At 43.4% G+C, this 26405-nt stretch overlaps 1 protein-coding gene across 7 annotated transcripts in view; it reads left to right on the top strand.

Moving 5' to 3' along the window:
- PTGR1 (prostaglandin reductase 1) overlaps positions 1–26405 on the top strand; it is a 68323-nt gene that overhangs the window by 20353 nt on the left and 21565 nt on the right. For 2 of the 7 annotated variants that reach the window (XM_043514150.1, XM_038401576.2), the window contains 9 exons: positions 6964–7079; positions 11987–12032; positions 12995–13054; positions 14846–15010; positions 15997–16114; positions 18534–18689; positions 21537–21642; positions 23078–23196; positions 24157–24874. In XM_043514150.1, the coding sequence (XP_043370085.1) occupies positions 6964–7079; positions 11987–12032; positions 12995–13054; positions 14846–15010; positions 15997–16114; positions 18534–18689; positions 21537–21642; positions 23078–23196; positions 24157–24267 (997 nt within the window). In that variant the 3' untranslated portion in view covers positions 24268–24874. Of the gene's footprint in view, positions 1–5737; positions 5887–6559; positions 6688–6963; positions 7080–11986; positions 12033–12994; positions 13055–14845; positions 15011–15996; positions 16115–18533; positions 18690–21536; positions 21643–23077; positions 23197–24156; positions 26199–26405 lie in introns of those variants that run through there. The other 5 variants (XM_038401572.2, XM_043514154.1, XM_043514152.1 and 2 more) reach the window with 5 other exon arrangements.

Below are 26405 nucleotides of genomic sequence, written 5' to 3'. Positions count from 1 at the left end.
TAAGGAAACCTCAATCCTTTGCTGGCTGCCGTGAAAACGCCTTTGAAATATCACAGTAGCTGAGAAGCAAAGCATGCTTGGGCCTGGGTCCCCAAGAGAGGAAAGTCAGTCTGCAAGTGGCAGATCCATAAAAGAAGGGGAAAAGGGTAAGAAAGGGAGGCAGGGCTGGATGATGATATTCTGAGGCCCTAAACTATGTCAAGCGTAAGAGGCCCTGTACCATTTAAAAAAAAAAATCAATTTAGTATTTTCACAGAAAGGACATTGAATATATAAACACGAAAGCTTTATATTTGCATATGTAGAATGGCAATGTTTTAAAAATAGAAAAATAATCCTCATTTTCAGCACTCTTCTCTGTAATGATGACTTCATGACAAATAAATTTTAGACAAATTCTTTGAACTAATTGCGTATGTAAGTAAAGTAAAAAATCTTTTTTCCCAGATCTCCTTTATTTACCTACAGATTTTGATAAAATTGTCAGTTTTTTTCTTTTTTTTTTTTTTTTTAGAGGCCCCTCATATTGCGAGGCCAGTGTTCTTCACTGCAAGACCTGTGAGCCAGTTGCGGCTCCCATGGACTCTAAGGCAGCTCCCTGTCGATCGCGCTCTCCAGCGGCAGTGGGGCTACAGCTAAGGCAGGCTCCCTGCCTGCCCTTGCCCTACGCTGCTCCCTGAAGCAGCCAGCTCGCCCCCGTGGCCTTGGGGGGTAAGCGGGGGAGCAGAGGTCTCTGTCCACTGCTCCTGCCTGCAAGCACCACCCCCACAGCTCCCACTGACTGGAAACAGGGAACTGTGGCCAATGGGAGTTGTGGTGGCAATGCCTGCAGAGAGGGCAGCGTGCAGAGCCATGTGCCCCTACAGAGGTACAGGGGTGCGTTGGTCCCTTCCAGTAGTGGCGTGAGGCCAGAGCCACCCAAAGTAAGTGCCACCCCTTCAATGGGCAGGTTCTGAATAGCTCTTCCACCACCAACCTGCAGCCTCCCGGGTCAGTCCCCCATAACCCCTCCTGTACTCCAAACCCCTGCCCCAGCCCTGAGCCTCTTCCCAGAGCCAGCCCCCAATACCTCCTCCTGCACCCCAAGCCCCTGTCCCAGGTCTCCTCCCAGAGCCAGTCCCCAATACCCCTTCCTGCACCCCGTTCCCCCTCCTGCATCCGAACACTCTGCCCCAGCCTGGAGTCTCCTCCTGCACCCAAACTCCCTCCCAGAGCTTGCACCCTCACCCCCTCCTGAACCCCAAGCCCCTGCTCTAGCCTCTAGTCCCATCCCAGAGCCAGCCTCCCATACCCTCTCCTGCATCCCAAGTAATATTACCAATTATGGTAATATTACCAATATTACCATATCAATCAACAAAGAACTCGTTCAACCATCTGTGTTGGATTGATGTGGCTCTCACATTGAAGGTTTTTTGCCAAAGTGGCCCCCACTTCAAAAATAGTGAAGTACACTGCCCTAAGCTGTAGTTTAATTATCTTATACCTTCATCTGGTCACAACTTCCCTGCTGCCTGGAACAGAGCAGGGGCATGTAAACTGTAATCCAATTCCTTTCCCTTTGAGGGGAAAGCTGTAGAGTAAGAGGCATCTGCATACAGGTCCCATTAGGACAGGGAGAAGCAGCAAAATGTCAGGCTCTTGGGTGCAGCAAAATGGAGAATTCTGTGGCTTGTTGGAAAAATGCCACATTCCATGCCGCAGAACTAGAGTCCACCGGGCCTTAACTGACTTATAGAGCAGCTCATACCTCTTAGAGCTATTGTTTCTGGTTGGCTGTGGATTTTAGCCAGGGCATTATTCCCATTCTAAAGTAGTTGACTCTTGGCTTATGGTTTTGCAGTTTTCTCCATGACCAAAAGGGCTAGAAACGTAATTTAAAGAGATCTAGTAAAGCCCTCTGAAACCTATTGGTGACCCCTGGAGGTCTTGACCCTCAGATTGAAAACTATTGGTCTAGCCTGTCAATCACCAATATCCTGAAATATTCTGAGCTGTAAGCTACCCACGGTCTTACAATTTAGTTTTGTATACATCCAGACATTATAGATTTTAATGTTTTTTTTAGTACTGTAGAGTTACTCCACCTTTCCAATTCACGGGAGGTTCTCAGTTTTCTCAGGTTCACACTGGCCTTGTCCTCCATCCTGTGAGTTTACCCTGTAAGGCAGGGAGAGTATTGAATTTTGACCTTGCAACATCCTGATGTTCGGTTGTAGTGCAGCACTGACACATAATGACTTTGCATTTCTGCACTGTGATATCCTGTCAGTTTGTGATAACAGTGCTGAAGGAACTGAGAATGCAGTGTTATTGTCATGACAGTTTAGCAATTCCGATTTCATAATGCAGGGTCAGGAATTTGTCCTGCAAATAATTTCATTATTCAGACTTGGCACTTATAGCGCACATTTCCCCACATGGACCTGAAAGTGCTTTATGAAGGTAGGAAAGCATTATTATCCCCATATTGCCAATGAGGAATATGAAGTGCAGATAGGCTTCAATGGGACCTGCAGTTGCTCAAAAATATCAATCCTTAAGTGACATAACCAAGATCACTTATCCAATCATTGACGGAGCCAGGAGTAGATCCCATAATGTCTGATACTGTCCAGTCCCCTGATGTCACCTCCAGACTATAACCTGTACAGCCTAGTATTTATAAAGTCCTTCAGGTTGTTTAATTGACGGGTGCTTCAAAAATGTTAAGTACTGTTGTTGTTATTGTTAGTGTCAAACAACTGCGTAGACCAGGTAAGGAAGAGAGGTAACAGGGTAAGATATTGTTTCCCTGAATAATTTCTCTAGTTTTTTTTAAATCTGGGCGTCTGCCCACAACACAAAACCTCCACTGAACTATTGCACAGTGGATATGTTGTGCTCAGGAATAAACATTTTCATTTCAGTCATGCATGTCTGAAAGCCTCTAAGTCTTTTCAGAGAGAATATGAAGAAAACAGACCTTGGTCTATCACACGCAGCAGTACGGCCAAATGAACTGAGATTGGCAGCAAAACCAAACCAGAGTCTGACTCAAAATTTACAATAAATAAAGAATCCAGGGAGAAACAGTATTAACTCACAAAGGAATGAAACAAGCTTGCACTCTGACACGAAACCTTAAATCATCTCAGCTACGTTAAGGCAGAAAAGCTTCCCAAATGCCTGAATGTGGGACAGTCATATGTGCTGATCTGTTGATACAATTGACATAAAAGCAGACTTGATCATTTAAAACTTTGCTTTACACAGTGTGATTTAGATGAAATCAGGATACACATTGCTTTTGGGTATCTATTGGATATGGAAGCAAAAACCTTATGGAGTGTTGGAATATGTTATCAACAGCATTGCAGGCAATATGTATGTGGAAAGGACTGTACAAGTCTTTTCCGTTCTTATAAGATTTTTGGTGGATGGGGTATGTCCAGCCTTAATAGCCATTAAATGTACTTTTGCTAATCGTATCTCTGTTGTGCAGTCTTACAGAAATATCTATAGACCTATTCAGTAGAGAATTCTAATTATTCTATACGTTTAAAGAGAACTCCTTTAGTTTAACAATAAACCAGTATAAGGCAGCATGTCATATTCAGTATTCTGTGAACCTCAGGCAAAACCAAGGGCTTCAAATGCATCTGTGATTGAAGGGCTTCATTCCCAGTCTAAAGTGGACATAATAATCTGAACACAGTTATAGACACTCTTAATGAATCAGCTCATAGATGAGCTGAAGTGTTTTTAAAAGAAATTGACACTGCAAATGATCTCTAGGATTGTGAGCTATATGAAACATATGACTTGTGTGAAATGCAGGGGGGTAAGTCAGGACATAGTTTGGCCAATGATGTTTTCATGCTGACTGGATTTTTAAAAATCACCAGGTGAAATGACTCTCGTTTCCTTAGGTTCTACTTGTACAATAACTCTATAAGACATTTTGGTGTAGCTGTGAGGGCTGTCATTTTGTATTTACAGATCACGTGTATACCAGAGTGGCGAATCAGTTCCTGCTCTTTTATTTGCATTCAGAATGCCCGTTGCCACAGATAACAATACCATCTGGCTTTTCCTCTAATCCTTATCATGCAATAATTGATTATGGGGAGCTGTTTTTAAGGTGGCTCTGTTAATTAACCTTAGATGCGTAGGGGCTATGTGGGAAAGACAACCTGAAGCAAAAGGTGTAATGTTCTTGCTGGGATTTAGGGTGTCTAAAGCAGGTGCAGACAAACAGTGAATGGGAATTCATGGTATCATATAGGTTTATCCTCTTTATTGCATGTAAGGAGCTTGCTTCTAACCTTTGACACAGTGGGTAGATGAATATTGCTGGTTATTTGTGAAATCAGTTAATGCACTTGTGCAACATGTACCATTGCTGAATGCAAATGAATGTCTGGGATTGTGGCAGGGTTGTTTTTTTTTTTTTTTTTTTTTTTTTTTTTAAAAGGTGGGCCAAAGTAATGTACACCTTTTGTATATTCTCCATTGGCCTACCACAAACCCCACACATGTGTCTTAGTATCTGAAATCAGTGCAAAGTGTTTAACTGCAAAGTCACCACTCCTAATACTGCTGTCTTGGCTTGTTTGTAGTTAGGCCTGGTGCTTTGTGCTGATTCGCTCACCTTGTTGAATCCTGCATAGACTTTGAATTTGGTGGGTGTGGTTATTGTGATAGGAAAGAGCGATTGGCCCCTCCGTAAAGCCCAAGATAGTGAAGTCTATTCAGAGTCCCTCTCACACCATGCAATTCACTACAATGCGGTGAAGTGCCAAAGCTTATTAATATTTAACAACTTGTTGAATGCTAAAGGAGAGTGGCAGTACTAGGTGGATAATCAAAGACTATTGTTAGAACTAACAAGTCTATATAGGTATATATGGTCAAAATTTCCAGAGAGCCTAAATGACGTTTATAAGCTTAAGCCCTATTTTCAAAAGGAATAAACACCCAAATCCTCAGTTATTTAGGCACCTAAACTTCCATGAAATCAATGGGAGTTAGGCACCTAAATATCTTTGAGGATCCAAGCCTTAAGAACCTAAGACTCACTGAAATTTACTTTGGCTCCTAAATCATTTTGGAGCTTTTGAAAACTTTACCCATGGGCCCCAGGAAACAAAAATGTGTTTAAAGATAAATAGGGTTGGTGGGTTTTTTTTTCTTTTTATGATGGTCTTTAAAGTAAATTTTGACCAAAAGATATAGGTCAAAAATAAAATTTGTGAAAACAGAACCGAGTTCTAAAATAGAAAAGTTGCTGAAATTGCTTCGTCTGAAAAAAAAAAATTAAAACATAGGCCTGCTTTGAGAATAAAAACGATAAAGTGGTAATAGTGGTGTGTCATATGTTTGTACCCATTTTTGTTTTGCTAATGGTTGGATGCATTGAGTGACCAGTTTTAGTTTTTTTTTAATTTTTGGATTTTTGTATTGGACTTTCCATTAAAGCTAGTGAGATGATATCTCCTTTGGACTTGTGACCAGCAGACACTCTTGCCAGCTGCCCCCAAAACAATCTCTTGTCTGAAAGGCAATATATATTTTTGGAGGACTCCTGGATCAGCAGTCAGGGTGACCTGTGAATGTTTCATGTATTTAGAGTTGCTTAGTCACGGGGGACCCTTTTAAGAGTTAATGTGTGCTGAATTGGGGTTTTCTACAAATGACACTTGATTGGACTAAGTCAAATCACTTGTGAACCTGATTTGCTAATGGTTTGAAGACAGGCACTGTAGGGGCGGAGCAAGGAAAATTCATATCCATTGTGGATAAAAGCAGAGATCTTTGCTGTTGGCTTCCCACCCGAGGAAAGGCTGAGGTTCCAGAATCCGTGACACCGATCACCTTGCAGAGAAGAAACCTTCATATCCCAAGGTTGGCTATTCCAGTCTCTGACTGGGCTTTTGCTCTGATCTGCTGAGCCTGTTGACAAAAAGCAGCCAGCAGACTATCACCTGGTTCCTTACCAGCAGGAGCTGAAGAGAGTTCAAAGTATCTACTTTTCTCCTTTTCTTTTGTTGAGGGGAGGATACATCCAATTTTTTAAGGGTATAAAAGAGGCTATGCATGTGTGTATAAACACCTGTAAGATTCACCTGGAAAAGTTCCCTAGGATTGTCTTATGGAAAACACCACTTAAAGGCTGTTCTCAGTTTAATGTGCTGTACTTCTAAAACTTGAGAAACTCTAATGTCATTGTCTGAAACATTTGGTTATTAAAATCTGTGTTTATCAAGTGTATCAATCCGTTTTGTACCACCTATTGGCAGAAGTGTGGGGAAGGGTTAGCCACGGTATCTGTGTTAAAATGTACAGAGGCTTTACTTCCTTTGCAGCTATGATTTGAACTTTGGCTAAAACTGGTAACAATTGGTTTTCAGCTCTGTCCATTTAACCAGGCTGAATTTGTAGTTTTAACTGGTGTAAGGAAAAATCCTTTGAGGAATTAGAACCAATCAGGCAGCCACCTTTTTAGATTTCTTTTAGACTATATGGATGAGATTTTGTGCTGTATCTTTAAGAACGGTGGCACAGAATTCACAGCCCAGTGGAGTGGAGGCTGAGATGACTTTAAGCTGCCTTTATGCCCTCCCGTTCCTGGGCTGCTCTAGGCCTAGAAAGGTCCCTGGAGTAACTAAGACAGCTCTTGGGTATCCTTCACTGAGGCAGGGAAAGGTACTAAAAAAAACCCAAAACCACACACACACACACATAACCCCCCCCCCACCAAAAGAAAACAGCCTTGGTAAGTGCAAGTATAAAAGACTTGACAAACTCTTATCATGTTTTGGGGGCCAGTGCTTAGCCTGAAATTGTTAAACACAGAGATGGAGATGCTCAGGCATGGGTGCCTGACAATAACTAATCTTGCAGCAGGGGGCGGGGTCAGAATGGCCATGCAGCCATTTGTATTCCAGTTATTGATTTTGATTGTGCTGTCTTCTCATACAGGTGGTACAGGATGGTGAGAGCCAAGTCTTGGACGCTGAGAAAGCATTTTGAGGGCTTCCCCAAAACAAGCGACTTTGAGCTGAAAGAGGTAGAGCTTCCAAAGCTAAAGGATGGAGGTAAGGAGAATGGGCCTTCATGTAGATGTTGTTAGGACTATATTTTGTCTTTTTACTCATAGCGCAGTGTGTCAATCTAGAATAATTAATACATTTCTGTGAACTGAGCTTTATAAAAGTACAAGCAGGCTGGGATCTGGCAAAGATATGGAGTCATGTGACTCAACAAAGAATCCCCTGAGGTTCATGTGCTGAATACCTGGCTCAGCAGTGCTCATGTGGATGAGCAGACATTTAGGGCGGGATTTTCTACAGTGCTCAGCATTGCCTAAGGTACGGAAGTCTATGGAACAAAGTTTTATTTATTTTTTTAAGTTACGCCATCACCATCATATCATCACATTGTAAAGATAACCTTCCGAACGTGAATCGATATAGTGTTCTCTTCCTCAGTCTGCAGACAGGCAGAGATTGATCATACGGAAGGGGAATTAAATTAACAAGACTGGTCATTTTCACTGCTTCTAGTCAGCAGTGGGCAGCAGAGAAATTATGGAAAATCATGTCATTTTCCTGCTGGTGCTGCTGCTTGGGAAAGTGGCGAATGTGCGTAAGCTCAAGTTATTCACCAGAGAATTGCCCCCCCCCCCCAAAAAAAAAAGGCTAGAGTGGAGTAGAGTAGTCTACACTGTCCGCACACTAACCAGGCATCTCTGGACTGGGGAAAAGATACAGAAAACTCTTCCCTTCCAGCAGCAAGAAGGTGCTTGAACTTCAAGTGTATGAAACACCTGCTAGCCAGAGATTGACATGAAAGATGAAAGCCCTAAACGGGGTGCAGGGACAGCATCATGGTAGAAATACCAGTAGCTGGGGGCCTGGGCTTTTACCAGGACATGGCTCCTGGACCCCACTGGTGCCTTTTGCCCTCACTTCAAACCTGTCCTTAATCGCTTTTCTGGCTAATAGGTTTAATTCTCCAGCCAGTAGGGATCTGCCAGACGTTTCAAGCCTTATTATTGACACAGCAAAGTGTGAAGCTTGCCTTGTGCTCCCAGCCAGAAGGCAGGCCTAATTCAGGAACACTTGTGTCTGGATTTTTATTTAAAAAAAAAAGTGTGCAGTTGTCATGACTTCTCCAAACCCCCTGCAGTGGGGGGGGGAGGGAGAAAAAAGTGCACCCCTCTCCCCTGCATAGCATAGCAGTTTAGGAAAGGGAAATATTTGTTTACAGGGGGATGAATGGAGAAAAACAGGAGGATATAGGGGGAGCAGTAAAACAGAGTTACATTCAACACATGGAACCATGGGCTCAAGTATGCAGGGACAGACACTGACCAATGCATCTAGACCAAGAGTTTGGGAGTGCTGGGCAGAGTTCCAGTCTAGCCGTGAATCTTGGATGCTCCTGGTCATCTTCAGCACCAGTAAACTTTCCCCAACAAACCCCTCTGGTGCCTCTTCTGCGGTTCTCTGCACACCAATCCAGAATGACAACTTCCCCACGTAGCTAGCTACAACCTCTCTCTCCTTATTCCCAATGCAAGGTCACAAGCCCCAGTACTCACAGCCCAATACAGCTCTGGGCAGCAGTGATACTGGATCAAGCTCCGGTTTGTTCCTCTCAGGAGAGCTGGAGCTACAGAGACACCCGCAGCCCTGTCGTGCTCCCTCTTTCCAGCCCTCCCCTGGAACAGCCAGTGCTTCCTCTGCCTCACGGGCCATGCTCTCTAAACCCTAGGGGCATGTCTACATTGTAATTAGATGCCCACGTCTGGCCTGTGCCAGCTGACTCAGACTCTAAGGGGCTGTATAATTGCGGCTAGCGAGCTCTGGGACCTCCAATCTCACAGTGTCGTAAAGCCCAGGCTTCAGCCTGATCCCATAAGTTGGCACCTCAGTTAAACAGCCATTTAGCCCAAGCCCTGGGAGTCTGAGTCAGCTGGCACTGGCCAGCTGCAGGCGTCTAACTGCAGTGTAGACACACCCTAAGGGGGTTACAATAGTAGAAAGTGCTTTGAACCCAGAGAGAGGGAGCAGTGTCTCCTATGGCTGTCTATCCAATCTGTTTGTAAGGCTCTATAGAAATAGTCTGCTTACTGTACCCATAATACATAGCTCAGCAGACTTGGCAAAATTAGAAAAGTTCTCCTGATTGACTAGGTCATATGCCTGAATTTCTGTGTTTTTAAAGCGCTGCTCCCAACACTGTCCGGGGAGAAATGGACCTACCTCTTCAGTCTCTGGTGAAGATCTATGCATGTCATGCTCACTATTTCACCCCTCTCCATTCCATGCTACCTGGCCATTTCCAGCAGTCATTCCTATGGAATTTATAAAAATCCAAGGATTTTTAATACACTGCCTGCCCAGAGAGACAGCATAGAACGGACCTACACGTGCCTGGGATTTCTCATTGGTTTTTTTCTTTGTTTTTTGTTTTTAAAACAATCTGAATATATAAATAGTTGCAACAAGTGTTTCCTTGCCTTCCGCACTAGCCATACATCTGAGCATTAAGGTATGATGTAGCATTATCTAATATATCTGTTACCTGATTAAGAGCATCATAGAGAGGATGTTAAAACATCTGGATATGGTTGCAGATGGCAGGTTTGAAATGTACATCCATTAAAAAGGAAGAAACCAGTTTGCAGGGGCTCTTAAAAAATATAATTCCATTCCTGCGCATATTTAAGAAAACTTAGTTATTTCCCTTCCCCTTTAAATCTTTAAAGTGTGGGTGGGGATACCTTTAGGTTAAATGTTTTGGGGGTTTTTTTTAAAGCAGATTTTCCCCTACTTAAATTGGCTTTGAATGCAAAGAGATTAATCTGTTTAACTTTCTGGCTCTCATGTATTTGCACAGTTCTGTAATGTCTGGGTTGTAATCAGTGACAGCAAGAGTTTGTTAATACAGACACCTCCAACCCCAATCTCGCACCCCGTGCCCCAGCATTCATTGCTTTTAAATGATAACTTTTCTAATACCATTAGCTCTTGTAAGCCACTTACGTTAAACAAACCAAACTGGTCCAAAATTACCAAACAACATCCCCTCTTTGAGATTTAAGAGAGAAAAAGTAAATGGGGTATTAATATTTATTTATGTCCAAAGTAATCTGCCTTGGGGCCTAAGGGTGGGTGAATGTGGTCTGTCTAAACCCTCTGTTGGTTGAATAATGGTAATAAAGGGTTTTATGCATGGTCTTTAAAAGGTAAGAGTTCTCTGTGTGGGTGCCTGTACTTCTGAGCCTCTTACAAAGGAACAGGATATAGCAGGGATGGGCAATTCTAAGGGCTGCAGAATCCACTGAAACCTTTTGGCAGGCCATATTTTCTTTTGTTTTTGTTTTTTGGTAGAGACAACATATTGCAAAGCTTAGAAAAGTTTGCTACAGTACAGCATGTTAGCATACAATTGTCTGTGTATTAACCATGTAAAAGAAATGTTCTTAAATTTAACAACAGAGTGATGACTCACTGGTGCAGCACCTCCTGCTGCTCATCTGGAAATTGGCTCACTCCAGCTCCAGAGTGCCCTCTGCTGGCTGGTGTCTCACCTGTCTAAGGCCCCCCCGTGTCCTTCCTGGACCCCAGTGCCCTTTACCTCAGGGTTTTGCCCCACAGTACCCCCACTCTCTGGGTCTCCCTTCCGAGGGGAACCCCAGCCCTCTAAACCCACCTTGCCTCAATGGCTACTGCCAGTCATCATCTAGCCCCTGCTCACTGGTGCAGACTGCAGTCTGTAATAGCCACTCATCACTGGCAAGAGGTTAGGACCAGCTGCCTCTGCCTATTCCCAGGCTGTACCTCTGTAGCCCCAGTACCTTTGTAGGCCTTCACTGAGGCCTGCAGGTTTACCAGTCTGGAGCTCCCCAGCTTCTCTTGCCCTTTTCCCCAGCACCACTCAGGTTTGGTACCTTGCTCCCAGACAGCTAGCCCTTCCCACTCCAAGGCTAGAGTGAGATTTCTTTGTCTTGTGGCCCCACAGCCCTTTTATCCGGACCAGCTGTGGCCTGATTAAGACAGCCACACCTGGCGCCAACTACCTCACCAGCCTCCTTCAGCTGCCCTTAATCCCTTTTACCTCGGAGTGGAGCAGCCACCCCATTACAAGCTCCTTAAAGAACAACCTTTATCTATAACCCCCCACCCCCAAAGCCCCAGGTTAAACACACATCCTTCACTGGCTGACCTTTTTTCAGTGTGCAGAAGAGCCCACCAGCAGAGACACCTGCCTGCCCATGTTAAGCTCCGCAATCTCCAGGAATGTGGATGAGCCCATGACCCTGGACACCACCTCTGCCCCAGTCCCCGCCACCTGGGATGCACAAGCCCTGCTCAATAACCCCAGGCACTGTCCACCAGGGCCATCCTGGAGGGATCCCGAAGTGTTCAAGGAGCTGCCTCCTCCTCTGGCCCTTATTCCGGATGATGGGAAGAGCTGCCACTCTCCCTCTTTCAGCATCCTCTGCTCGGGGCTAGCAGAGCCTCTTGTTGCTTCCCTCCCTCTGGGTCCAGGCAGAGCCACCTCCTCTCAAGCTCTGATTTGGAAGGGCCTGGAGTCTAACTGGGTGGTTGATGGTCCACTTGGGCCCACCTGTGGCTACACCCATGGTGGGCCAAATAAAATGATCTAGCTGGCTGTATGCAGCCCCATGGCCCACAGTTGCCCATCCCTGGGATACTGGAAAGGAAGACAGGCTAAGAAAAAAAGGTGTGTCCCAAAAACCTTCCTTCCACAACAGTCCCAAAAACAAAACAGAAAGCTGTTTGCCTTCTCTGCTAACAGTGTAGCAGTAACTTAGACAAAGCCTAGAAACTTGATTTGATCTCTGTCACTTTAGCTTAGTAGCTCTGAAGGGAATCCAGAGCACTCTGCGATAGGTCAGTGCACTGTCTTGTAGTATTTGATATTTACTTACTGTAGGTCCTAATGTAACTGCTAATCCTTTTTATTGCAGATGTGCTGTTTGAAGCTGTGTTTCTCAGTGTTGATCCTTACATGAGGTACGCTTTTCTTTCTTCCTTTTTAGTTTAGTTTACTACTTTGAATTGCTACTTGAATCCTAAAAGCAGTGCTTATTTAGAGCATATGGCTTTCCACGGTCTTCTCAGGGGCTGCCTGCCCTATACAAATACCAAAGCCCCACCTATGGCATCACCAAAGTCCCTTTGATGCTGTAGCAACTACCACATTGGTGACCCTAGTTACAACACAGTATCCTCCCCACTTCCACAACATAAGGCTAAAGCGCAGTTCAGTCATGCAGAGAAGACCGGACTGAACTGTGCAATAACTATACTACGGCCATAGAATGTCACTGGGCTTTACTAAATTTTAATGGACCGTTCAGAAACTCAGTTGAAACGCAGTTCTGTTCATCTATGCTGCAAGTCCTAATTATTATTACTACTATTTATATTCCAACAGAACCTAGTGGCTTCCACTGTGCTAGGTGCTGTGCATACACTCAGCAAGAGACACTCCCTGCCCTGAAGCGTTTAGTCTAAATAGACAGACAAGGGGCATGAGAATGGAAATGTTATTATCTCCCCATTTAATAGATGGGGAACTGAGGCACAGAGAGATTAAAATCACAAAGAAAGTCTGTGGTAGAGCCAGGAATTAAACCCAATTCTTCAGAGTCCCTGACCCGCGCCTTATCTTGAAGGTACTAGCCAGGTTCTCTAATTGTAACTGTAACCTCGTAATGGCAGGGGATGAGCATTTTGTAATAAACTATTCCAGCATGGTAGTTGATCAAGGGGTATCTCCACTCATGAGTGGTTGGAACCATATTTTATTTTTGTTAAAATGAGAACGTAACTCTCTCTATCTGTCTGCAGATATCTGGCAGAGTCAGCAGTGAGACCCTTGGTGCACTGTGTCTTAATCAGAAAATGGACAATAATCTGTTGTGACTATTTTGCACTTAATTAAGGCTCTATCTCCATTTTGTGTGTTTCAGACCTTATAGTGGGAGAATCATGAAAGAGGGAGACCTCATGATAGGCAGTCAAGTGGCTAGGTAAGGTCTTCGTTAGTTGCTTGATTTCTTTTTTCCTAACTCACTATCATCTTTCCATGCAGGAGACTCAAAGCACTAGAGAAGGTACAACATCACTTTTAAGAGACGATTGCATGCAGCCTATATGGCTTTCTGTTAGCCAATGTACCACATTAATATGTTTTATGTGCCCGATACTAATGTAATATACAGTATATACAAAAAGTGCTGAGAAGTTATGTTAACGGTATGCCTTATGGTCTCCCCACGATTCTGTTCACCCATGTTAAGTATCTCACAACACTTCGCGAATCTGAAGTCAGCAAATTGGCATTAGGAAAGCTGTCAAAGACAAGATACTGAAATGATGTGTCCAAGCAGAGGTTGGGATGTACCTCTATGTCCAACTTGTTTGGAATGTGCTATCCAAAAGAGAGAAAGAAAGGTGTGGAAAAAGTAGTTAAGGAACTGTGGGGTTAGATCTTAGATGATGTATAAGGTGCTTTTTAACTTGTAATCGGCCATGATATAAATGAGTGGTTTTGGGGGTGTATCATTGAGGCACACCTTCTGTATAAGGGAAGACATGCTGTGAGATAAGTATTGCTTCCGGGAAGGAGGGTACGTATATCTCCTTTTTGTGTTGTGTTGTTTTGTCTTTAGACAGTAAATTTGGCCAAGTTTGGTTACTTGGTGTAGCAAACATTTTTCATTACGAATTGCAACTGGTTACACCTTGTAGTCAGTACTTCTCTGGGTGGCCCCATATTTCTTGGCAACTACTTTCTTTATCAGTCTGTAACCTGTCAGAAAGCAAGTACACCCTGTGAAGCTGTACTGCCTTCTAGTACTACTTAAAGTTTGTTCGGAGGCCTTGAAACAACCCTTACTTGTGTTTCTCACGTGAGCAATGCCATTGAAGGGAGTTCTTACAAGACAGGGCAGGAAAGGCTAACATTGCACAAGTGGTCATATCCTGAAGTGTCCTCTTGTATGCAGGACGTGCTGTGTAATTGTGCACCCAGAAACGATGCAGTCAGCAATTCCAGCAGAGAGTACTCTTCAGTCACCTTTTGCTGATAAGGCGTATGGTGACTTCACCCTTGCCAAGTAATGCTATACTGTCTCGATCATCATCAGACTTCTTTGTGGTCCTGTGTGGGAAACCAGAGGTTGGGAGGAAATTTAAGTCCTAATCTTCTGAGCGAGAGGTCAGGTACCATCCATAGTTGTAACACTTCATTTGAAATGAGCTGAGGAATTTGCAGCATCTGGTGCGAAAGGATATTTTTGTTTGAATATCTTCATTATTAGGGTCCCAAGCCAATACAGTTTTCAAGCTGTTCTTAAAGAGCCCTACCTGTCCTACAAGAGGAGCAGCCTTCAGAAGGTGAAATGTCTTCAGCCTTTGAAAAGGGACCTGGTTTACTGAATAAGGAACTGCCTCTTCTACTCTGTCCCTGTGATATACCATTTCCCCAACCTTCCTCTCTCCTTCTGGCCCAGCTGCAGGGATCAACTCAGGGTTCAAACTGAACTGGTGTTTCAATCAGGGTTTTGGCTTGGGATCCTCCCTAACATATATTAGGAGCATAGGTCTGATCCAGTGTGGTAATTCCTGTGGCCATGTACCAGCTGTTCCAGAAAAAGGTGCTGTAAATGTGTAGTGTAGCTAGTTTTGTGTCCCTCTGCCTAGAGGGAGCATTTCCTCCTAACCCTCACATAACCCCGTGTGTTAGCCCTATGTAAATATTTAATAAAGCTAGGGAGAAGGAACTGTTTGTAAAGTGTGGCTTTTGTCTGTCTTCTCAGAGTTGTGGAAAGCAAGAATCCCACCTACCCAGTAGGGACCTATGTTGTGGCTAATTCAGGCTGGAAAACTCACTTCATCTCTGATGGGAAAGATCTACAGCTGCTTCCTCCTTGGCCGGAAAAGATTCCCAGATCTTTGGCTCTTGGGACAATTGGCATGCCGGGGTAAGTCATAGCTCATGCTATATAAAGACTAACCAAACTTTGCTGCATTGAGATTTCCAACCATCTGTGTGCATGCCCCACATGCTCTGAGAGGCTCTTCCCTCTGAAGAGGGACTGAATTTTGACCTATCCTGTGGGTGGGAGGCTTATAGCTCTATATCTCCATTTGGTAGCTCCAGGGGAGATTTAAAGGGTCTGGGGCTTCCAGCTGCCACTACTGCAGCAGGAGCCTGGGCCCTTTAAATCTTGATTTAAAGGGCCCGGGGCTCTAAAGGCCTCACCTCTTCCGGTTGAGGACCCACCCCCTGCTGAGGACTCTGGCGTACCAGTAAATCCTTTAAGTTACTTTCACCCCTGATGGAATTAAAAAGCAGGCCAAGGGCCCAGTCCAACAGACATTAGAGTTGATGGAAGGGACTCCTTTTGATTTCAGTAGTAACTAGCCAGGGTTCATAAAATGCTGATCTTGCTCCGCTGATTTCTCTGTGTTTCCAGAGTTTGCACAAAGATGGAAACGTATGCAGCTGTAGAATTCTACAGTCAAATAGTAGCATCAAAAGCATATCTATGCCTATTGAACAGAGCTACTGTTCATGGTGACCCTGCCCTAAATACAGAAGAAATTCCATTCCACTCATGCTTTCTGTTGCCTAGCTCCTCCTAACTTGCTTCTTTTCTTACCTCTATATTTGTAGAAGGACAAGCCCCAAGGAAAGCTTTCACTTGCTATTTGTGATCTGTGCAGAACAGAAGCTTCTTAACATTTATTTTAAAAATGGGCAAGATGTGTAGCTTTCCACATTCAAATAGCTTGAATGGATTTTGTACACATTATAAATAATTCCTAGGACTTCATATAGAATGAGGAAAAAGAATCTGTAATGGGATGAGAGATCCCCTCCCCTGGGCAGCTACATGAAACATGACCGACCTTGTGTTTGTAATGTCTCCACCAATCTCCACTAATCATTTCCTTCCTCTTTCAGCCTCACTGCATACTTCGGCCTATTTGAGATCTGCAAGATTAGACCAGGAGACACGGTGCTGGTGACTGCAGCAGCTGGCGCTGTGGGTTCAGCGGTGGGGCAGATTGCTAAAATCGGAGTGAGTGGCTTGAATTGTTCATATGAACACCAGAGACTGAGAGGAGTGGAGGGATTTGAGTGCTTAAGAGGAAGGGGGACAGAGTGTCTCTTAGATGGGACTTGCTCCAAGATCAGTGGTTTAACTCTGGCAAGGCACTTTTTGTAGGAGAATTAAATTAAAATGATTCAGTTGTTTCCAATTACTATTGCTCCTGGGGACTGCTAGCCCCACCCTGTGAAGCCTCGCTCAGTTGAGAAGCCCCATTGCCTCCATGTGACTATGGCTAGGCCTGAAAAGAGCACCAGGCCATTGAGCCTAGGAGCATAGCTAGCAGTTTGCAATGTGTACGTGTCATTGATCTGTTCTCCCTGTCAATAGTGTCCCCATAATCCCCTAAAGCAGACAGGCTTACTGCAAGAACCAGGATCACAGATGCAGTTAGCTATGCATATCTAGTAGTGTAGTAGTGAACAGCCAGATGAGAAAGAGAGTATTGCCCCCAGGGAATAAATAAAATATGCCATGACCAATTCCTGCCTGCACTTATCATTCAGCTGCTGCAAACCTTGCAATCAGCACTCTCCGGAGCCAGTGATACAGCACGTGCTTTCCTCATACATTCCTTGTCAATGGCCCCAGCTGCCCCTGAGTTGGCAGCCTGCCCCTACCCCATAGCGTGTGTTTAGCTGTAGAGGATCACTCCATTGCCACTACACCACAAACCAGTCTTCACGTGTCAGCAACATACAATATATGTACCTTACAGCAGTAGTTCTCAATCAGGGGCCTGGGGTCCCCTGGAAAGGTACGAGCAGGTTATAGGGGGCAGCCAAGCAGGGCCAGTATTAGACTCACTGGGGCCCAGGGCAGAAAGCCATAGCCCCACCATGCAGGGCTGAAGCTTGGGGCCCCACCACCTGGGGCTGAAGCCAAAGCCTAAAAAACTTAGTTTTGCGGGGGGCCCAGGTTATGGGGCCCTGAGTAATTGCCCTGCTTGCTAACCCATAACACTGGCACTGGCTTTTATATGCAGAAAAACAGTTGTGGCACAGGTGGGCCCTGGAGTTTTTATAGCATGAGGGGGACTCAAAAGTTTGAGAACCCCTGCCTTACAGGAGATTAAAATGTTGGGGGGGAAGGGGGGAAGAATGTACACACTTCTAGAAACATTTTTCTCTCTCTGTCATTAACACAGAGAAGTGGTCTGAAATGTGACTAAGTGGTTTGTGTCATATGTCAAATTTAACCCATTCATGTCATTGATCCTTGAAAATGACATTCTTGAAATTGTATTTGGTATCTTCCTTTTTTGGATCCCTGTAGCTAAAGCACAGAGGCTAACGGAACATCTATAAAATACCTTAGTGTAGCAGTTCAAAGTCCCATGTGGCCTGATGGCTACTTTCTGTGCAGGGCAAAAAGAAGCAGGGGAGATCAGCTTTCAGAGGGCTACTCAAGGCAGTGGGAGCTGGGAATGTAGGGAACCTGCAGCATTCCAAAGCTGTGCAGGGCAGGGGAAGGCAAAGATGAGTTGCAGGCTCTGCTGTCTGGTGGCATGTAGCATCTCATTTGTATCTTGTATTTTATACTGAAACCACCTGTCAAGGTTCCTTCCCCACCCTGAACTCTAGGGTACTGATGTGGGGACCTGCATGAAAACCTCCGAGGCTTACTTTTACCAGCTTAGGTTAAAACTTCCCCAAGGTACAAACTATTTTACCCTTTGCCCTTTGGACTTTCGCTGTCACCACCAAATGTTTAACTGGTTACTGGGAAAGAGTTGTTTGGAAATGTCTTTCCCCCCAAAAATCCTCACCAAAACCTTGCACCCCCCCTGCCTGGGGAAGGCTTGATAAAAATCCTCCTCAATTTGCATAGGTGACCACAGACACAAACCCTTGGATCTTAAGAACAATGAAAAAAGCATTCAGTTTCTTACAAGAAGAATTTTAATATAGGAAAAGGTAAAAAGAATCACCTCTGTAAAATCAGGATGGTAAATACCTTACAGGGTAATTAGATTCAAAATATAGAGAATCCTTCTATGCAAAACCTTAAGTTACAAAAAGACACAAAGACAGGAATATCCATTCTATTCAGCACAGCTTATTTTCTCAGCCATTTAAAGAAATCAGAATCTAACGCATATCTAGCTAGATTACTTACTAAGTTCTAAAACTCCATTCCTGTTCTGTCCCCGGCAAAAGCATCACACAGACAGACAAACCCTTTGTTTCGCTCTCCCCACAGCTTTTAAAAGTATCTTGTTTCCTCACTGGTCATTTTGGTCAGGTGCCAGCGAGGTTATCTTAGCTTCTTAACCCTTTACAGGTGAAAGGATTTTTCCTCTGAACAGGAGAGATTTTAAAGGTGTTCACCCTTCCCTTTATTTTTATGACACCACCTGTGAGTTAAGACGTATTTTCTTTTCCTCCAGGGTTGCAAAGTGGTTGGCTGCGCCGGCTCAGATAAAAAGGTTGCTTATCTGAAACAGATTGGCTTTGATGAAGCCTTTAACTATAAGACTGTAGGATCCTTGGAAGAAGCACTGAGAAAGGCCTCACCCGATGGCTACAACTGCTACTTTGATAACGTGAGTTCAAACGGGGATTGGGAAGAGTGCAGCTTGTTGCAAATGTCCACTTCTTTCTGATGTGCATGTGCTCTTGGAACGTTGTGGCCTCGTCCTGTGAGAAATAGCCCCATTAGAGAATGTCAGGGCTCACGCTCTGTTTCAGTTTTCCCTTTCAAATTCTATTTGCTAGCGAAAACTGCTGGCCTGTGTTTTCATGAAATTCTGAAGTTCCAGTTCAGGAGCATTGGAAAGGAGGAATGATGAAACTGGGAGTTGATTTGCACAATTGTTCTTGCTTTCCCTGTTTGGGAGATAGGGAGAGGAAAGTTGTACTTTGGTTATATGTAAAATTAATCTAAGGTGACTTGTCAGTGGTAGGTCTGAGAGGTTCAGAGAGTGGAAGGATGGTCATGTATTTAAGCCACTTGACTGTGACTTGGTAGATCTAGGTTTAGAGCTAGGTGTGATAATGGGCAAATTTCTTGATCTCTTTGTGCCTCAGTTCTCCATCTATACAACAGCAGTTCTTTTATTCTGCTCTTTGGCTCTCTCTTCTGTTTAGATTGTAAGGTTTTGGGGGCAGGGACTGTCTCTCTAGGTCTGTACGGTACCTGGCACAATTATCTAATATGTAGCACTAGAATATAAAATACTAATAGGACAAGCTACAATGAATTTAAAAAAACAAAATAGACGCATGCTGGCTCATTATAATCAAAATGCTCCTTGTTTTACTATCGAAACTGTATAAAACTAAAAACATGTAACTAATAGTTTAAAACAACTCCTCCACCTGCCCGCGGGCTCAGGAAGGCCAGCATGACTCTCTTCACCACCACAGCTTTCTCCCTTCAGCCTCTGCAAAGGCAGTGGGAAAAGCAGCACAACACAGCGATTCTTAAGCCAGCGAGCGGCTCTGACTTTTTTTCACAGAAAGATCAAAGCAGTCAAGGAATCCCTGGCAAACCATTGGCCCTGATGATAAGAGCTCTTGCTCATTTAATCATCCCTCCTGCCCTGATTTGGAAGCCCTCAACATTTTCAGGAAAAATAGTTCAATGGTTACCATCACAATGCATCCCCTGCCTCTCCCTTCCAGCAACACGGAAAAGTCCCCAAATGTCATTACAGATTAAAAAAACCTCTTATCTTCATAGGTTTTCTTGACAAGCATATGCCCTTATTCATAATAAAGTGTGGCTTCATCATGGAAGACACTTAAAGTCACCCTGGGCTACGTGATCAGCTGATGTAAGTTGGTGTAGATGCATTCCATTCAATGGCACTCCACTGACTTTCAGCAGCGGAGGACCTGTCTACCTAGGTGTGATAGAGCCCTGGACACACACCTTGGGTGGCAGGTTGGGAAAATAGCCATCAGTACCATGACTACATCAACCATGTTTCAGTTCTAGCAGATTCTAGCTGTTCAGCCTTTGCCTCAACTAGGAGTGGTGTTAGACTGCATGAGCTAGACTGATTTCACTCAATGTAATAAAAGCTCTAGTCAAGGCAAGTTGTTGTTTAGTAGATCCAAACTGGTTAAGGTAAAGCCTAGGCTCCCATCTGACATGATCTCACACCATACCTTTAAATCCCTGTCAACAGAGTCTCCGGTGCCCTGCAGATGTTGGGTGAGCATTTGGAAAAGTAGCCTCCCTATGGACATAGTGTTTTAATGAAAGTGAATAGCTGAGACCATATACGTGGGGAGGGTGGTAAGGATGAAAGAAACGCAGTGTTAATATTCTCCTAAAATGCTGAGGCAGGACCTTTGGAAATAGCTTGGCTAGGGAGCAGGATTTATAGCCTTTTCCCAGAAGCGGGCTGACATCAGCACAGCTGGTGCACAAATAAAAACATCTCCACTTAGAAACACACAGAAAAATATTCAATATTTTGCCAAGCAAATGGAAAAAGCATGTTGACAGTGAAGCTTTATCAAGCTGAGGAGAGGATGTTACAAAATACTTCTTGCACAGAGTCCTATGAGAAAGCTGTGGAACAGTAGCTTACTACTGTTTGTCTAATGGTTTAAATAATTAGCACTCCTGCACCAGGCAGGCCCTTTGGAAGATATGATCATTCCAGTGCTGGAGTCCTAATGGGATATACTATAAATATACTGGCAGCAGAAATTCTTGCTTGGTATTTTGGTGCTTTCAAGATCCTGCCCAGTCTACCTCTTAGCACTTAGTCTACCAAGCCCCTTTGTACCTGCACTCTGCCAGCTCCTTATACCTCCATCAAAGCCTTCCTCTTGTCCACTCCCCTTTTCACATTCTCCCTAGATCAGCTGCTTCCCCCCATGCCCTTCCTAAAAACTCTCTGCTTCTAGTTAGACTTCACCTGCTAACCATGCCTCTGTTTAACCTCACTCACCTTTCCAGGTTGATATTAAATTAGATCCAAGGTGTTCATCTTGCTGCTCTCAAATTCAATCTCTTCCCTGTCCTTTATCTAATTTAGATGAACATTTCAGGGCAGGCACTATGTCCTCTTATGTGTTTTTAAAATGGTATTTACACAGCTGGTGCTATCTAAATAGGAAATGGCATGCCAAGATGACCCTGATCCTCAGTCTCAATATTATGGAACTGTGGCATAACATATAGCAGAGATGGGCCCAGAGTAGTACTTCTGAGTCAAACACTTCCAAATAAGGGCCTGCTCTTACAAGCACTTAAGCTTATGAGTAACTTAACTCTAGCAACTAACCGCCCTCCCCCCCCACACATTAGATCTGCACTGCTCAATGGGATAACTCACAAGAAGTTATTTACATGCTTAAATGTTTACAAGTTCAGACCCCAATGATCAGTATGGGTTTTATCTGTCACTTTATCTATGTTCTGACTACTTTAGGTGGGTGGAGAGTTTTCAAGTATTGTTCTGAATCAAATGAAGAAATTTGGGAGGATTGCTGTGTGCGGAGCTATCTCTGGATACAATGACACAGTGCCCCAGAAAGGTACGAGTCTTTTGGTCAGTTTTTATGGTGGGGGAAAAAAAAACAACTTTCCTCTTTGAATTCTTGTAATGGTTTTTATGTTGCTTCAATGTGAAACCCTCAAAATTAAAATATATATTGTTGAGCAAATGCATCCCAACTGCTGCATTTTTAGGACAAAGTTAATCACAATCTTGCATTCTGTGCCTCAAAAAAACCAAATGTATTTGCCCAGAATTAAACAAAAATATTTAATTCATGGTCCTTTCCCACCATGGAATGGTAAAGAAACAGCAAGGCTCATTGTAGTCAAAGCTGCATCTGAGTAAATGGGAATGAGTATGGCAGGAGATGGAGATGTCTCTCAAATGGGACAACTCCTCACTTCAACAACTGATCTTTGATATTTAACATTAAATAGTTAAATCTCATTGTCCTATTGTCCATCTACCAAGATGTTGGGGAAATGAACATTGGTTTAACAGGAACGGGGAAGACAGTAGTGATGGGCAACAACTGTAGAAATAAACTGTCCAAGAAGTGTAAATTACTAATTTTCAGCAAAAGCAGTGACTGGACCTCTCATCTAAAATACAAATAGCAGCAAGAAAGGAATCCCTTGCAGAGTACAACCAGAGAACTCACTGCAACAGACCTCAGAGTAGCAGCCGTGTTAGTCTGTACTCGCAAAAAGAAAAGGAGTACTTGGGGCACCTTAGAGACTAACAAATTTATTAGAGCATAAGCTTTCCTGAGCTACAGCTCACTTCATGCATCCGATGAAGTGAGCTGTAGCTCATGAAAGCTTATGCTCTAATAAATTTGTTAGTCTCTAAGGTGCCCCAAGTACTCCTTTTCTTTTTGCAACAGACCTGGTGACAGTTGATTTATGTGATTTAAATGAGACTGACAGTCTCACACCACTAGAGGGCAGTAGAGAATGGTGAGCTGGGTTGTTTCAAGAATTCCAAACATTCTTAGGGTGGCATTTACCTAACAAATGTTTTTTAATGGTAAAACAGCCTGATACATGCTATTTCTGCAGCAAAGCTGATTACACAGTTCAGCCATCTAGCTGGAAAAGTCCTTTCCCCTAGGGCTTTAGATGGTTTTACTTTTATGGTGGGATTTGCATGGATACTAAGTACTGTCAACTCAATTGAAGTCAATGGGAGCAGGGCGGGGGGGAGGCAGGGAGAAGAGAATCAAAATCAGTGTTAGAAATGCGTAACATTCCAGGTTCCTTGGTCAGTGCTCTAACCACTGACCTATGAGGGGGGGGTGGTCTGTACCACCACTTTGTGCAGGGCCCAATCTGGTCAAGAAGTGCAGCCTTGGGCTGCTACACACTGACTAGCTTGGCTTTACCAGCATCTCAGCTTCTCGTTACTGCACGTTGGTTTAGTTTTAAACAAAGTAATATTACTGCTGTTTTTTACGTTACCGTTTCCAACAGGACCTTATGTTCAGATTCCAATGATCTTCAATGAGCTTTACATGGAAGGATTTCTCGTCTCTCGGTGGAATCACAAGCGTGAGGAGGCCCTGAAGATACTGTTAAGATGGGTTGTCGAGGTAAGAGATGGACAGTTTCTCAGACTACAGTATGTGAACTCGTGCTGCTATTTCCTCCTTTACAAAAGGCTACACTAACAAGAGCCAAGTCTGCTGTCATACACTGCTCTTCCACACCCAACATGTCCCTCAAGCAGGGGAGGTGTGTGTGTGGGGAAGTCAGTGTCAAACCATGCTGAACACAATACTGGAAAAAAGCACATGCAGCAGCCAAAACTATGCATGGCCAAAAATGAAGGGGCAAGGTACCAAACTCAGCTCATCTCCACTGTAAGGTCAGTCAGCTGATGAGTGAGAAGGGGGCCAGGGAGATCCCTAAACATAAATGCAAGTCTCTTAACAAGACCCATTTCAAAACTAGTCCAACTACTTTTGAACTCTGCCTTTTTTGCCCCCTGGCAAATATTTGAAGTACGTGCTCTATTCCTTTCCCCTCCACTTAAGGCATGGCCAATTCTTGTGAATTTATCACCTCAGTTTGGTTGAAAATGAGCCCTAAAGACAATAAGCATCAAAACCACAAAGTTGGTGTGGGGCCTATTACAGCTTTTGAACACTTGGGGTTGGCAATGCTGCCCTTAGTAGGGGAGGAAGAGAAATCTTGTTTCTGGATTTTAATGCTCCACACCTGAAGACTTAGTCTCTGCAGAAGTAACTGATCCACAGGGAATTTGGCATCAGTCACAGGAACAATGGTAGATGGGCCACCAAAAGCAGCAACCATGTTTAAATAATTTGCTGAGCAGTATTTAATGGTGAGAGGTCACTTAAACCCCACACTACAGACATTACTGTTTACTCTCAAAAGGTGAGCTCTTTAGCTGATGTAAACAGGTGCAGCTCCATTGAGCTACTACAGTTCCCTTCAACTCATAATTCCTAGCAGATGATGTGATCTAGCTACAGTTTAGACCACCTGCACAGTAGAAGTTGAAAAAAGTTTTGTTTTTCTTTGCACAGGGGAAAATTAAGTGTGAAGAACATGTTACTGAAGGATTTGAAAAAATGCCAGCAGCTTTCATAGGAATGTTAAAGGGAGAAAATCTTGGAAAAGCCATAATAAAAGCATAAAGAGCATGTGGTTCATTCCATTAGGAAAGCCATACCAATCAATAGCTTGTCTATCTTTTCACCAAATGCTCAGCCATAATTCACTAAATAACTTTTAATAGGCTAAAGTATGTTCAAATTAGACAAGCTTCCTCAAATAATGCAATGCTACAAATTGCTCTTGGAGCTAAGCAATTAATCCACTTCATCACTGCTTTAATCAGTCCTCACTGATACATGTGATCATGAGGCTTATAAGAATATGCTACTCTAATTTCAGGGGCATTTTGAAAAAAGCCAGCCAGCCAAACTGTCAGTGCTGCTATGTGGCTTTATACTGAGGATCTGACTTTTTTAAAAATGCAGGTAACCTTAACTGAGCTGCTTTGACATCCTGATGTGAACTAAGGTCCATGCAGAGAGCAGAAGTCAACTGCAATCTGCTAAACAGTTAAATAGATTTGTACTAGATCCCCTTAAAATGTAGATTTTATTCTGTAGTCAACATGCCCATCAGTCACAGCAACATATGGCCCAGCAGTAATCTGATGAAATAGTTTAGAGCTGTTCTAATATTGTATTGTCATGCAAAGAAAGATCACTCATTAAATGGAGGTCAAATATTCAACTACTGTTGTAATCTTATGGATAAAGAAAATGGTTCTCTTGACAAACTGACTACAGGGAGTGGCAATATTTGACTGTTTTTGTGCATAAAATAACCTGACTATGCATTCCAGATTAATTTGGGAAAGACTGACATCTGCTAATTTTGTAATTTAATTTGAATCTTTTTCCCATCTGTTTTACATACCACCTCCTTCCCTCAGACCACACCCACCATGCCAATTTGAGGATAACTCCTTATTTTAACTCAAACAGCTCTTCATATTCACTAGGACAAGTATCCATCCACATCTAGGAAATTCTGCAGGAACTTAGTGTTCACATGCCTTTACCTCCTGTGAGCCAAGTGCCTAAAGATGATTGTGTGTTGTGAAAGAGGTAAGGGAGGTCCAGATAGACAAAACAGTGCTCAACTCAAAGATATTGAAAATAGCCTAAAATGTAGAGCTTGTAGTAGTAAGTACCTTGAACAACATCAGAGCTCCCTATCTGCAGGTGCACATAGAAGCAGCAAACTATGGAGACAACAGGGAGGTCAGAGCCCCTAAAAAATGAAGGTGTAGACAGACTGCCTGATGCCTTTCACCTGGCAACTAAAAGGTTCACACAGTATGCTCACATCATCCAAGTGGGGGCTTATTATTAGCTCTACAGGCTATCACACAGATAAATGAATACTGAATGTATTAAGTGCTACAGCAGCTAATGCACCTTAAAATTAGGCAACAGCCCATGTTGCCAAGACAGATTGGACTCCATTGGGCTTCCTGGAGCCCATGCAGAACCTAAAGTCAACATCTTATAAAAACAAAAACCTGAAGTGTCCTATGCCTGATTAAGGCAATAGCAAACATCCCTGTTAGATTCTTAATCATGTGGTATAAAGAATACATCTTTAGCCTTCCAGTTGTCAGTGTACTACAACTATCTTAACTTCAAACAGCCTGAAGGTTAGGGCAGTTAACTAACTTATTGCCAAGGAATACAGGCTTGAGAGCCTAAGAGTTAGCTCAGAAAAGTAAGACTCAAGCACAACTTTGTTGATAGTCAATGGGAATTACAGCCTGCAGCTCCACTGCTCTTGATGAAGAGATGGCAAGTAGTTCTGGCTGAAAGCACACCCTGGCCCACTCACACATCTCAGCCTTCTTGCTGAACAATGGGAGACCAGGACACATCTTTTAAAAAATGTGTCAGCCTTGACAGGTTTTGCATGTTTTTTAATTTGATCTGTAAATTCTACCTATATTCTGATTTGTGCTAGGGAGTGTAGTACTAAACTATTAAGTTTGATGATCCATGCAGTAAAACCTCCTAGCCACTAACTTATTAGTATTGTAAGGTTGCTGTGTGATGAATTAATGCACAATGTCGCACTAAGTTCCCAGCTCTAGTCAGCTGAGTTCAACAGTGAGACAGCAGGAATCTTTTCTAATTTATGAAGCTTGTGTCTGCCTCACTTTCCCTTTGTGCTTTTGATTGCTATCCAAGAGGAGCAAAAGGTTAACATCTCTTGGAGTTAGAGACATGAG

This window comes from Dermochelys coriacea, chromosome 5, assembly GCF_009764565.3.
Source record: "Dermochelys coriacea isolate rDerCor1 chromosome 5, rDerCor1.pri.v4, whole genome shotgun sequence".
Lineage (NCBI taxonomy): Eukaryota > Metazoa > Chordata > Testudines > Dermochelyidae > Dermochelys > Dermochelys coriacea.
The sequence above is the reverse complement of the archived record's forward strand: the minus strand, read 5'-3'. Positions and strand labels throughout refer to the sequence as shown.